Source organism: Vipera berus (genome assembly GCF_964194415.1).
Source record: "Vipera berus genome assembly, chromosome: 3".
NCBI classification, from domain to species: Eukaryota; Metazoa; Chordata; class Lepidosauria; order Squamata; family Viperidae; genus Vipera; species Vipera berus.
The window spans coordinates 168,694,260-168,709,147 of record NC_138204.1 but is presented as its reverse complement, the minus strand read 5'-3'; the positions used below and the strand labels follow the sequence as shown (position 1 = coordinate 168,709,147).

At 36.6% G+C, this 14,888-nt stretch overlaps 1 protein-coding gene across 1 annotated transcript in view; it reads right to left on the bottom strand.

Annotated features, from left to right (window-relative positions):
- GREB1L (GREB1 like retinoic acid receptor coactivator) overlaps positions 1 to 14,888 on the bottom strand; it is a 162,332-nt gene that overhangs the window by 73,685 nt on the left and 73,759 nt on the right. Inside the window, exons 3-4 of the mRNA XM_081324854.1 lie at positions 9,261 to 9,420; positions 8,925 to 9,122 (exon numbers count right to left, since the gene is read on the bottom strand). Of these exons, the coding sequence (XP_081180980.1) occupies positions 8,925 to 9,122; positions 9,261 to 9,417 (355 nt within the window). The 5' untranslated portion in view covers positions 9,418 to 9,420. The remainder of the gene's footprint in view (positions 1 to 8,924; positions 9,123 to 9,260; positions 9,421 to 14,888) is intronic.

Here is a 14,888-nt window from a genome sequence, read left to right as displayed (position 1 = left end):
GGATTAAACTAGCAGTAGTCTATAGCATCTAATGGGAAATCTGCTTTAATACATCAGGAGAACATTTACGAAAGCTGAGTGTGAATCACAGGCTCATAGATGTCTATAACCATGCACAACATTTTCATCTACAAAGAAAGATACACAGCACTGTTTTCTGTTGCAGATGGAAAGCAGTGTGCCTGTTGCAACTATTTTGGTGAAGAGAAATTATTCAGAACACAGGTGTTTTCCAAAACTATTTCTCACTCATTCCTTCAGTTCTGAAACTGCAAGGGCCATTTGCTTCTCAATTTAAAGCTGGAGCAAGCAATTTTATTCCACTGTGGATCACACATATAAAAGGGGGGGGAACCTATGACTGTAGGAAATATGATTGTTGATGCAGTGACATCACCAAAGGGGGAACGGCCAAATGTTCAGCCTGGGTTCATTTGGGGAAAGGTTTGGGAATTCTAGCGCAAAGCAGCTGTTTGAATTTCTCCAGCAAAGAATTGATTCATGCAGCAACCTGTTTCACTGGCTGATACCTACCTAGTTCATACAATACAGTTTATAAGTTCCTCACAAGGTCTTTCCTGAACTTACTTCTTTGCACCTTTAACCGTGCAGAAATATTTTGATTGGATAACATTTTGAGTCTACTGTGTTTATATAAAATATAATTAAAAAGTCACATAGCCTCACGCACATATATGCCTTGTTGTTTGTTTGCCAAAATGTGCTCATCCAACATTATTTGGGGCATATTGTTTTCTAGTGACCAAATGATCTAAATGGTCCTTATGCATGCAATCATCTTTTGGGATCAAACACTCAGCAGTAACAATTACAGTGAACAATGAACAGTAGCAATTACTGCTATGGTATATAAGAGAGAATGGCTATGGCCAGAGGCACATAGAGATGAAGATAAGGAAAGCAAATACCACAAGCGATAAGGAAGAGCATGGTGGTCTTAATTACAACCAAGAGTATTCCACAACTTTAGCTGGAAAAGTGCTAGAAGGGGTATTAACTGACGAAATGGTGTTACAAAAAGCTAAACAGATTTAATTGATCATAAAAGCAGAATATAAGAGAAAGAACTAAAAGCCATTTTTGAAGTTCTCTGAGAGAAATTCAATCATTTTAATGCTTTCGTTAATGCATTCAAGAATGCATTAATACATTCAAGAACATCTCACTATGCCAAAATCTATTGAAAATAAACAAATAATCCCTTCATCCATATTTGCTTGTTCCTTTAGGAAAGATAAGTATTTTTGTTCTTTATTTATGTAACTTCTAGGACACTAGATTTTTTTTAAAAAAAGTACATTATTGTATATTCTTATTTGCATTTTCTTACTAATTTCACCATCATACAGCTATTTCTGTCTGAGCTAGCACTCACCTTTCTGGCCTCACCATTGTTGAGGTGACATACATTATTGCTGTTTGATGCATCAGATTGCATCAGATGGAGCTAAGATGTAACAAACATTTCTTGTCTAAGCAAAAACTGGATGGAAGAAATGCTATGGGATTGGAAATTCTGTAATTTACTGGGTTACAGAAATCATTGCAATATGTTTCAGTGTCTTTAAAATTACTCTCCTTTCTTATTAAAAATATTTTAGATTAGCAATAGAGAGGGGGGAAAAACAAGGAAGCCAAACAACTTTCTCTTTAAAGAATACAAGCCCAAACGATTCTGGAGCAAGGTGTCTGCACTAACTATCTGTTCTTTAATTTACATTTTTTAAATTTGATTATTCTGTTAACTACAGTTGAGAGCTGGGTCCTTCGATCCTTTGAAATTTAGTGAATATCAAAGAAGCCGCATTAATTAAGATTCTAAAAATTAAAGATTAAACAGTTCTATAAAAATGCAGATTGTTCATTTTAACCAACATTGCCCAATAGCTGTTCTCTTAAGGCAGAGTACAATATTATTTTTCAGAACTCAATTAGTGTCTTTACAATTCTATTGTTTCAGGAAAAGACATTAGCATTTTGAATTAAGGACTGCAGCATGGGCTCAAAACAGCAGATAATTAAGGGATGCAAATTCACTTCTCTAAAGTAAAAACAAACAAACAAAAAACCCCTTACATTCTTATTCCAAAGAAATGCAAAATACAAATCCCCCAGAGCAATTCATTAGGCTCCACTTTCAATGGTGTCCATTCAATAAATCATTATTTGGAGTTTAAGAGCTTGCTCCTTTTCAGAATTCAATCAACATATCCTCTAATAAATTGCCAATAAGATTTTTCTGTGTTTTCCAGAAATACTGATCTTTGCATTCTACATCATCTTTTAAGCAGCTAAGAAGAAAGGAGTTTGGCCAACACAGCTGTGAAAATACAAACAAAAGGATTGAAACTGTGTAAAGCAAAAATTCTCTGTCTCCCACCATCTCCCCTTTCTTTTAACACTAACAATTACCATCTTTTTTGTGAGGTACAGACCTGTTTTAGTACTATTTTAAGGTAAGGATTTTGCATTAGAAATTACATACTAAGATTTACATAAAAATGCAGTTCACAGTCACTTCCATTTGGTATTTTCACAATAGCTGATCTGGTATTAAGTATGTGACTGACTCAGGCATCAATTTAGCTCTCTGGCGCTCATATTGCACTTAATAACAAAATCACACCATCAGTAATAAAAAATACCTCTGATTGTTAAAAAGAGCATTACAAACAGAAGTCATCTTATAAATGAAGCAATATGTAAACTAAAATAAATATTTTGATTTTACACATACTCTTGAGGCTCTATTAAAATCACTAAACAGGTGAGTAAAAAAGATCAGAGAAATTGAATAAATCTGAAAAACGAAAACAGCAAAAGATGCTACTACCAAACCGTTATCATATTATTATTTTTTTGGCAGTCCGTTAGGAAGAATAATATGCCAGAGCAACCAATGTTTCTCGCTCAATCTAACCAATCATGTAGAAATGAATATATATTATAAGAGGGGAAAAAAAGTTTTCCCATCCCACCATTCCATCCCCAGAATATAAATAAGTCCACAGGTGATATTCCTTGAATACACAGGAAACAGGCTGGCATTCACTGCAACTGATGACAATACATTAATCAAAGTTTGCAAGGCAGGTTGCCAGAATACATAGCTTGCTTCTCTAATGGAGGAGAAAGACCAGAAGACTGGTGCTGTTGCTGAGCATTTGTTGTCCAAGATGACATTCTGTCCAATGGTAGGGCCATATCTACTACCTAACTGATCAATTCTGCTGCAATAGCCCCAGAGGGATATCACATGCTATATAGTTATGGTCATTACATAAAGTTCACGGGGGGGGGGGTGTTTTCAGGTAAAAAAAATCATTTGATCCGGTATTGCAGTCTTTTCCAGAAAATCAATTGTATATTTCGGACTTGCCATATTGGATTTTTATGCCTACAAGCTACAATATCACCAAACAAAATAGAGGATGTTTAAGGGAGAGCAGATGAGCTGGGTCCATGGAAATGTAAGGCATAGTGCTTGCTGTTCTCATCCAAGAGAGGATTAATATTAAACTTATTAAACAGTTTTTGCTAAACACATTCAGTGCATCATTTGTTTTAACATGCTTTCACAATTGCCACAGCAATAACTTAATTTTTTCATACATCCTTGATCCCAACAATGTAATTGCTATGATTTATATGTACCATCCCCTTCATAGATTTCTGCCTTGTCGTGGCGAAGGGACTTGCATAATTCAATGAAGCTATGAGCTATGCCGTGCAGGGCCACCCAAGACGGAAAGGTCATAGCAGAGAGTTCTGACAAAACGTGATCCACTGGAGAAGGAAATGGCAACTCACTCCAGTATCTTTGCCATGAAAACCCTATGGACAGTACCAAAAGGCAAAACGATATGACGCTGGAAGATGAGCCCCTCAGGTCGGAAGGCGTCCAATATGCTACTGGGGAAGAGCAGAGGGCTTAGTACTAGTAGCGCCAGAAAGAATGAAGCAACTGGGCCAAAGCTGAAAGGACGCTCAGCTGTGGATGTGTCTGGTGGTGAAAGGAAAGTCCGATGCTGTAAAGATTTTTTCTCCATAGGAACCTGGAATGTAAGATCCATGAATCAAGGAAAGCTGGACGTGGTCAAACAAGAGATGACAAGAATGAACATCAACATCTTAGGTATCAGCGAACTAAAATGGACAGGAATAGGTGAATTTAATTCAGATGACCATCAGGTATACTACTGCGGGCAAGAATCCCTCAGAAGAAATGGAGTAGCCTTCATAGTCAATAAAAGAGTAGGAGAAGCAATACTGGGATACAATCCTCAAAATGACAGAATGATCTCAGTTCGAATCCAAGGCAAATCATTCAATATCACAGTAGTCCAAGTCTATGCCCCAACCACCGGTGCTGAAGAGGATGAAATTGACCAGTTCTATGAAGCCCTACAGCACCTTATAGAACTAACACCAAAAAATGATGTCCTTATCATCATGGGGGATTGGAATGCTAAAGTAGGAAGCCAAAAGATAACTGGAATAAGAGGCAAGTTTGGCCTTGGAGTACAAAATGAAGCAGAGCACAGGCTGATAGAATTTTGTCAAGAGAATACGATGTTCATAGCAAACACTCTTTTTCAACAACCCAAGAGACGGCTCTACACATGGACATCACCAGACGGTCAACACAGAAATCAGATTGACTATATGCTCTGCATCCAAAGATGGAGAAGCTCTATACAGTCAGTAAAAACAAGACCAGGAGCTGACTCTGGCTCAGACCATGAGCTTCTCGTTGCAAAGTTTAGGCTTAAACTGTAGAAAGTAGGAAAAAGCACTAGGCCACTCAGGTATGAATTAAATCATATCCCTGTTGAATATACAGTAGAGGTAAAAAATAGATTTAAGGAATTAGATTTGATAGATAGAGTGCCTGAAGAACTATGGACAGAGGTTCACAACACTGTACAACAGGTAGCAACCAAAACCATCCCAAAGAAAAAGAAATGCAAGAAAGCAAAATGGCTGTCTGAGGAAGCTTTGCAAATAGCTGAGGAAAGGAGGGAAGCGAAAGGCAAGGGAGAAAAAGAAATATACGCCCAATGGAATGCAGAATTCCAGAGAATAGCTAGAAGAGATAAGAATGCCTTCTTAAATGAACAGTGCAAAGAAATAGAAGAAAACAATAGAATAGGGAGGACCAGAGATCTGCTCAAGAAAATTGGAGAGATGAAGGGAACGTTTCATGCAAAAATGGGCATGATAAGGGATCAAAATGGCAGGGACCTAACAGAGGCAGAAGAGATTAAGAAGAGGTGGCAAAATTACACAAAAGAACTATACAAGAATGAGCTTAACGTCCCTGATAATCACAATGAGGTGGTCACTGACTTCGAGCCAGACATCCTAGAATGTGAAGTGGGCCTTAGAAAAGCTGAGCAACAACAAAGCTAGTGGAGGTGACAGTATTCCAGCTGAGCTATTCAAAATCTTAAAAGACAATGCAGTAAAAGTGCTACACTCAATTTGCCAGCAAATTTGGAAAACTCAACAGTGGCCACAGGATTGGAAAAGATCAGTTTACATTCCAATTCCAAAGAAAGGCAGTGCCAAAGAATGCTCAAACTACCGCACCATTGCACTCATTTCTCATGCTAGTAAAGTTATGCTTAAAATCCTACAAGCTAGACTCCAGCAGTATGTGGACCAAGAACTACCAGAAGTACAGGCAGGATTTCGAAGAGGCAGAGGAACTAGAGATCAAATTGCCAACATACGTTGGATCATGGAGAAAGCTAGGGAGTTCCAGAAAAACATCTACTTCTGCTTCATTGACTATGCTAAAGCCTTTGATTGTGTGGATCATAACAAACTGTGGCAAGTTCTTAAAGAGATGGGCGTACCAGACCATCTTATTTGTCTCTTGAGAAACCTATATGTGGGCCAAGAAGCAACAGTGAGAACTGGACACGGAACCACTGAATGGTTCAAAATTGGGAAAGGAGTCCAGCAAGGCTGTATACTGTCACCCTGCCTATTTAACTTATATGTAGAGCACATCATGAGAAAGGCAGGGTTAGAGGAATCAAAAGTTGGAGTTAAGATTGCAGGAAGAAATATCAACAACCTAAGATATTATTATTATTATTATTTATTGAACTTATATACCGCCCTTCTCCCGTAGGACCCAGGGCGGTTCACAAGGCAATTAAAACAATATTACAATACAAAAGTTAATAACAATTAAATATGCAGATGATACCACTCTAATGGCAGAAAGTGAAGAAGAACTAAAGAGCCTCTTGTTGCGGGTGAAGAAGGAGAGTGCAAAACCTGGGTTGAAACTTAACATTAAGAAAACCAAGATCGTGGCATCTGGCCCTCTCAATTCCTGGCAATAGGTGGGGAAGAAATGGAGATAGTGACAGATTTTATTTTCCTGGGCTCCAAGATCACCGCAGATGGGGACTGTAGCCAAGAAATTAAAAGACGCTTGCTCCTCGGGAGGAAAGCCATGGCAAATCTAGACAGCACACTAAAAAGCAGAGACATCACCCTGTCAACAAAAGTGCACATAGTCAAGGCTATGGTCTTCCCAGTTGCAATGTATGGCAGTGAAAGTTGGACCATAAAAAAGGCTGAGCGCCAAAGAATTGAGGCCTTTGAATTATGGTGCTGGAGAAGACTCCTGCGAGTCCCTTGGACTGCAAGGCGATCAAACCGGTCAGTCCTAGAGGAGATCAACCCTGACTGCTCTTTAGAAGGCCAGATCCTGAAGCTAAAACTCAAATACTTTGGCCACCTAATGAGAAGGAAAGATTCACTGGAGAAGAGCCTAATGCTGGGAAAGATTGAGGGCAATAGAAGAAGGGGACAACAGAGAATGAGGTGGCTGGATGGAGTCACTGAAGCAGTAGGCATGAGCTTAAATGGACTCCAGAAGATGGTAGAGGACAGGAAGGCCTGGAGGAACGTTGTCCATAGGGTCGCGATGAGTCAGACACGACTTCGCAGCTAACAACAACAAAATATGTACCATTCAATATATGTCTATTATGGTCTCTGTAAATTCAGTGAAATCTGTTTCTAGGTAAGAATGTTTCATACTGCAATCTTAATCAGTGCAAATAATTTGTCAATCTTTTGGCAAGAGAAATAAGGGCAGGAAAACACAAAGGTCACAGAAGTGAATGAAGTTTAAAATGAAAACCAGTCTGAAGAGAAGCATATATTTGTTGCCTAAAACAACCTCCAAAGTAATTCTCAAGAATCTCAATTCTGTAAAGAAATCTCTCTTCAGGTGTATTTTCACCTTAGAACTCTCTGCAACCTGAACTGCACTTTATGTGGAAATTTTCAGATTTAAAAAGTGGGAAGGGAGATTCCTTTATTTAATGAACAAAACATTTTCTTCATACAAGTTGTTAAAATATTTTTATGTCTGGTGCCACCGAAAAACAAGCCAAGTTACATCTAAAATATAATCTAAATTTCTTACTTTAATTATAAAGTTACCCAGAATAGTACTATTCCAGAAATACATAGCCCATGTTTCATTTTTGGGTTAAGAAAAATACTGCCTGACTTATTCTGTATTTTTAGAATATAATTACAAGATATTTAGAAGATAACTTAGAAGAAAAAGTAATTTTCATAAAGGATAATGAAAAATATTTTGGATCTTAAACGTGTTAACTAATTTTTATTAATCTTTATGATATAGGATTTAAATAAATTATTCCTCCTGGACCACTTTCTAAAATGCCCTTGAAGAATACAACAATTTGAGCTACTTCCAATATTGTTTATTGCCCAAATAACATTACAAACAGATTCAGATTTTAATCTTGCATTTAATTTGCATGCAAGCAAGTCCAATTTTAACTGAATAAAATATTTCATAAAGGGAGCCCTAGATATTTTAACATGTCGAAAAGGACTATAAAACCTCAAGATTTTTAAAATCAGACTTATTAGGGAAAGCTGATATCCTATATCTGCTTACTTGGAGAAATTCTATTGAATCAAATAGAACTAGCTTCAAATTAGTCACAGACATTATGATGTCTTTAAGAAGTTTTATAACTTTTTTAGATTTTGTTACAAACAAAAAAAGGTTATACGTTCATATTACAAATGTACCCTTAGTGAAAGTAACAGAACCATCATAAAGCAATTGCTGTCCTTTTCCTCTATGCCTGTGACATAACAACTGGTTACAACTGTACCAACTGGTACAGAATGCAGCCGCGAGAGTTGTACTGGGAGTTTCCCGATACTCCCATGTCACACCTTTGCTCCGCGAGCTGCATTGGCTACCAGTTGTCTTCCGGGTGAGGTTCAAGGTGTTGGTAATGACCTACAAAGCCCTTCATGGCATGGGTCCGGAATACCTTGGGGAGCACCTGCTGCCGGCGTCAACTTCCCTCCGCCCAGTACGCTCCCACAGAGAGGGCCTCCTCAGGGTGCCACCGGTCAAAGAATGCCGACTGGTGGCCCCCAGGGGGAGGGCGTTCTCTGTGGGTGCACCGGATTTATGGAACCATCTTCCGGTTGAGCTCCGGATGGCGCCCGATCTCCGCTCCTTCCGGCGCAATCTTAAAACCCATCTCTTTAAACAAGCTGGCCTGGCCTGATAGGACGGGGTGGGATTTTTAATTAATGAATTTTAATCTTAAATTTGTATTAATTTTATGGGCATTGTTTAATTATGTTTTAATAATCTTAATTTTTGTATCTAGTTTTTATGTATTGCCCTGTTCACCATCCTGAGTCCCTAGGGAGAAGGGCGGTATATAAATTAAATTAATAAATAAATAATAAATAAATAAATAAATGTACAACATATAAAAAAGAGTAAAACTGTCTTCATCATTTGATAACTGCCCTTCCACAGACACCTCTGACTCTACGTGAGATGTTAGATAGGGAAGATTTAAACCAACCATCAGTAGTGCAAGATCCTTCTGGGGCAGGTTTTTGTGCATATGGGATTGGCGGACTGTTGGAATCAGACATGTCTTCCTCCTCGTCATCTTCTTCTGTTTCGTTAATAGTCTGGCTGGTGGAAAAATCCAAACTTCCATTCTGGGTATAACGATGCATCAATTCTTTGTCTAGCTCTTCCACTTTTGGTTTCACATCTGGAATGCATGATTTTTTTTAAAAAAGTCAACCACATATACCTATAGAAAAAGATACTTCTGAAAAAATTCTTTAAAAAATATAAACATTGTATGTAGCATAAGAACAATTAGAATATGCCATACTTGCTTGGTTACCTTCCGGCAAACTAGGAGGCTGCTCAGGATCAAGATAGAGTTGGGAGAAGATGGGCCGAGGAACCACACTATTACATCTGAGGGAGGCCTCTATGGAGTTATGAAGAGCTTCTTCAAAACGGGCAGATTTCAGTTGCCCTGCATAAGAATTCCCCATGATCTGTTAAATGAATGAATGAATGAATGAATGAACGAACGAACAACGAATGCATTTCATTCTTTTATTATGGAAAGCAGAACTATTTTGCAACAGTGCACATTGCAAGGATAAAGTATTAGCAATGGTAAAGAAACTATTTAAAAAAACTCATCTTGAGGAAGGAGTGTTTCTTCTTGATTTTGCCAGTCTGCTTTTCACTGACAGAACTCTTTTCTATCACCTTTTCTTTAACTTAATATCTCTCTTGAGCATCAGTGTAAATTAAAATGAACCATAACAGATTTCAGATGCAGCACAAGGAATGTTCAGATAAAAGTCAGTACGTAGAGATCTTCAAGAATAAATAGTTAAGAACATTATCTGTTTAGGAGTATTTACTTTCTACTCTATTTCACAGAAATGTAATAGCAATTTTGTTTTGGATGGATGGACTTCTTCTCCCAACTGAACCAACAGCAAAATGTCAATGAAATAGAGGTTATACAGAGATCCACTTGGGAAACCATAATTTATTGTTTCAAGTTTAATTTCCTAGTTGTCACGAAGGACTATCATGAATTCCCAGTTGTCATGAATCCAAGGGATTGCTAGTTAACATGTATATTGTAGGGTTATGGAATACGGTGTGGAAATAAATCAAAGAAATTGAACATAATTCTCAAACAAACCAGTTAAATACATCTGAATTAATTGATAGTGAAATACATTGATTTTAAGAGACAGAGAACTGGCTTAAATCATCAGTTTTAAAAATACTGAGTATTTCCTGTTCTAAAATTGCTATTGGATTGCTTTACAATAGGAAGGCTTCTTGTTTATCATATTTTGTTGTTGTTCTAGAGATCTAACTCTAATACTTTAATAATTTGATTATTACTGGTTAAAAAAATATTAAACTCAACAATAGATTTTATCATGAAATAAGTTTCCTTGCAATACAAAAAAATAAACTGAAAAACCCAATAAACTAGGATTTCTGCTTTCTAGAATCAGATATAAAAAGAATAGTGCACCCTTAAAATGTTCCTGTCCTGAGCTTGAAAACCCTTCAGAAGAGAGATGAATTGGCAGCAGCTTGCACAGCATATACTCTAGGCTGCAACTTTGGTTGGTTGTTTGGTTTATTTATTTATTTTTCATACTTCTTAGCTGTCCATCCTCTCAGTTTGCTATGGACTTCCATTAGACAGGCAATCCTTTTATACATACATACATACAGACAGACAGACAGACAGACAGACAGACAGACACAGACACACACACACACACACACACACACACACACACAAAGAGAGAGAGAGAGATGTACAAAATACACACATACAGAGCTCAATTAAATTTATGCACATGAAGTTAGAACATTAAAATGCACATATATGCAAGAACAACAAAAAGCCTTAAAACAAACATTTGTTTCCTACAGTTTTACAGTTTTTCCCCAAAGTGTGCTGCAGAACTTTCTCACTGAATTAAGATTAGCCCAATGGCTAATTTGGGAGTTGAAAGTTAAATCCTTCAGATGACTGGAAAAATGATTTTAAAAATGCAGTGGTGGACTGAAAACAAATACCTTAATAAAAGAAAAACAGTATTGAAAAGGAAACCTATGCCTATCAAGAAAAAGTTATAACCACTATGTCATGAAAAAGAGTCCTGAAGAAAAGCTCAGAAAATGCTCAGGATTCAAGTAACTTCAGCAGATGCTTACCTATTTAATGGAAGGCACATTTCCATTAAAATGTGTTAAGTTCAGTTAAGGACAGACTTTGCTATGCATTTCTAAATAGTTGAGTTGAAGATATGATCTACCACACACCTCGTCGCATAATTAATGTGGGTCTTAGAAAGAAAAGCTAAGTCCAGATAATTTTTGGAACATAAATAAGCTTATGGCTTTAAATATAATTTATTGCATTTGACGTTGCAATTGAAATGGCATGAGAATTACAGCAACATACTGCAACTGTAAGCCTGAAGAAAATTTTCTTAGTATTCCTCTAGCTTACTACCATAGCAACCCTAATTGAGTTAATAGGATTAAAGGTATTAAATTACAATATCAGCATATCTGTAATGTTAACCCATGCCTTCAGTAACACAGTAGCTACATATTATATAATTCAGTGTTTCTGAATTTGTAGTAGCTTTATAAAACTATTATCCTTTCTTAAAATTACCAAGATAGTAAGCCCTTTGAAAATCAACAAATTTCTTAGATATATCTGCTTTATATTTTCTTTTCCATTTCTTCCCCATCTTCCCAGATTCTATAATCCTTTCAAATTACTTAAAACCGCTACCAGTGATATCCATCTGATATCCATCTTCTAAATATTCACAATTTTATAGTAATCCTATCTTCCGTAACAAATCATTATTTGTGTAAATACAATCTATATACAGTACTACAATACTAAAATTCTTGTTATCATAACCATTACCTAGACATCAAAGGGAAACAGTTTTTGAACCAAGGTACTTTAATTTACAGAATGTTTTCAAAATCTGGGGACCCATGACCCCCAAGGGAATAAAGTTTGGGAAAGCTGTAGCTGTTTCAGTGCTGATCATTTAAACACAGTCCATTTAAAACACCTTTCTACTATCGACGTCTGCAGTCAGTTTTATGTGCTGCACTTCTCAAGGACTCCTGCAGGTGTCTCAGTAAAATCTGAGGCCCTGGAAAAGTTCCATGGTCATTACCAATGAACTTACACTGCCTTCATGGTTCTAACAAAGAACAGTTTTTCTATCTAGCTTAAAAACAAGTTGATAAAGAAGAGAGCAGGTGATGATGTTTCAGTGCCATGGCAATAGAGATGCTATCTTTCACTGTCCAACTCCAGTATATTCCACATCAGCAGAAAGGAAATAATGCCTTTCTCATGCTTGGATAATTTCCCCAATTCTTTCCAACAATCTAATTACAATAATGGAAAGAATATGGAAGAAAACAAAATGCAGCAATGGACAACTAACTCTCCCCTATATTTGAAACCAAAGATAGGGCAAAACATTAAAAACATGTTATCCCAAAGGTGCTTTTTCAAGAGGCAACAGAATGACTGAGAATCTCCATAGACATTAAAAATATGTTAGCAACTTTTGATATCTATGGTTCACAAAGAGATTTTAACAATCCAACAAAAACGAAAGATCTCTTAATACTCTCAACAGAGTATTGGAAATTCCATTTTAAAATTATATAATTCTCTTCTTTCCCAAGTGCTACTATTTTCCAATTCAGTTACCAGTGAAAATTAGGGTCCTATTTATTAACTATATTTATGCATATGTGCCACTTCCATGTCCATTGTCAGACATAAAAAGGAATGCCTTTTCTCTCCCCTTTCACTGCCTGATTATGCCAATGATGTATTTGCAAAAAGAGCTCACATATCATTTGGAACCTTATTATTTAAAGAAAATAAAGAAAATGTTGGAACCTTACAATATATGCATTCTTCATTTATCTGAACAGGCAAACAGCATTAAAAAAGTGAATAATTTGCCTCAGACAAAAATAGCCATTGTTATATTGGTTGGCATATTCCAATATGCCAAAGATTTATTCTTCCCTTGTATTTTTATTCTGAACACATGTCCCTCTATATTTGATTCCAAGTTCCAGTTTAAATAAAACAATTGGGGACTGAAGCCCTGGGGGCTGCAGACTTTCATTCTAAATTGCTATCTTTAATAAACTGAGGTCCTTCCTTTCAGCATCTACTTAAAAATAGCTCACTTAAGCTGAAATGCTTTCGATTTTTCATTCTCATTTCATCTAAGACCCCCCCCCAAAATTAAGTGAATTCCGCTTTATTTTTTTCCTAGTAACAAATGACTTAAAATGCTTAATCTGAAGCGAAGTGAGTTCAAATATTATGAGAGCGAATGAAAAACTATTTAAAAGCCTAAGTCTGAAAAGCAATTTTGGTTTCCTTGCCTTTCGCTGAATGTACTACCGAAGCTGCAAACATTTGGTAAGAGTTGTCCTTTAGACAAAAGCAGCATTCCTTACCTAAATCAGCACTTTTTGCATCAGACTCATAAAACCTTCTCACAACAGAGATTTCAAGAAAACCCTTTAAAGGTTTTAGGATATCCCTTCTTTTACTAAGTAACAAAATACACCCCACTGTGTCTGACCCCCACTCAGCTGTCTTATGACCTCTGCAATTGTTGCAACTTCACTTCAGGGGCCACAGAACTTAACTCCCATATCAAAAAGAGGACGGCCGCTTCCACTGAGCACCTGGTGAAACAAAATGCCAGGAGCACCCTCCCCCTACTAGGCCCCAGATGTTCTCACAGCTGCCTTGGTGTCTATCTGGCAACCAGAAAGCAACAATTAGGACCTGGATGATGGCAATGACCCTCTTATTTTACTGGGTCTGAATGCTCAATGGGGCCTCCTGGCCTTAAGGATACAGCAGGTCATAAAACAGAAATAGATCTTCAGCCTCTGGGAAATACGTGGTTTTTTTTTAAGAACAACAAGGAACAATAGGAGTCCAATGTTACAAATAAAATAAGTCAAGCCACTTCAACTAATCTGCAGCAAGAATATATCATAAGTTATTTGACCTCTCTTGTGGAAATAATAACACACTCTACATTTCCCCTTTGACATCTATAGAATATATTTTACAGAAAAATTCAAAAATATCTCATACGCATCGAGTGTTTTATTTAAATAAAACCTGTTTCAATTTAGTTGAGTTGGAGGAAACCTCAAAAGACATCACTTCATCTCATCTATTATGGTTTCTCAATACTCTGTTTCATTTCACATCATATAAACCATCCCATAAGATTCAAAGTCATGGATGTCTCTCTCCAAGGATCAATACAGTATTGTATCCTATGTTGTTGAAAGTACACTTCAACAGACTAAAACACTATTCACTCAGATTTGCTGTTAAATTGGTTTTGATTCTTAATTTCTAAATCTGTGACTTATTGCAGTAATATGCTAAATATGGGTGAATAAAATGAAGTTGACCTTAATGTTACATGATTTCATAGAAATACATTAACATAATTTTCAAGATCTGTGTATTTTAAGACAGTGGTACACGATATATTCCAGCAATAATGGGAAATCAGTAAGGGTATTACAAGTGTTTCCTCTGTGAACATATGGATCTTTACATTTTGTTCATTAACATAGCATTGTCAATATGCTTTGCCAAAATCTTGCAAGATTTGATGATTCCACATTTTAGCAATTGAAAAGTATTTTAAAACATAAATTTATTTTTATTTAATTTTGGAGCCCTGTAGATGTCCCTGCATACTATGGAGAACACAGCCCAAGCCTGAAGTGGTGATCCTCAAAGGTTTTAACGATCATGTAGCAATGCACATAAAAGGAAGGCTAAAGAGTAGTGCACTCAATTAAAAGACTGAAATTCATCCTTTAATTATAACAGCTTCATACAAACGGCATAATTATATCAAATTGG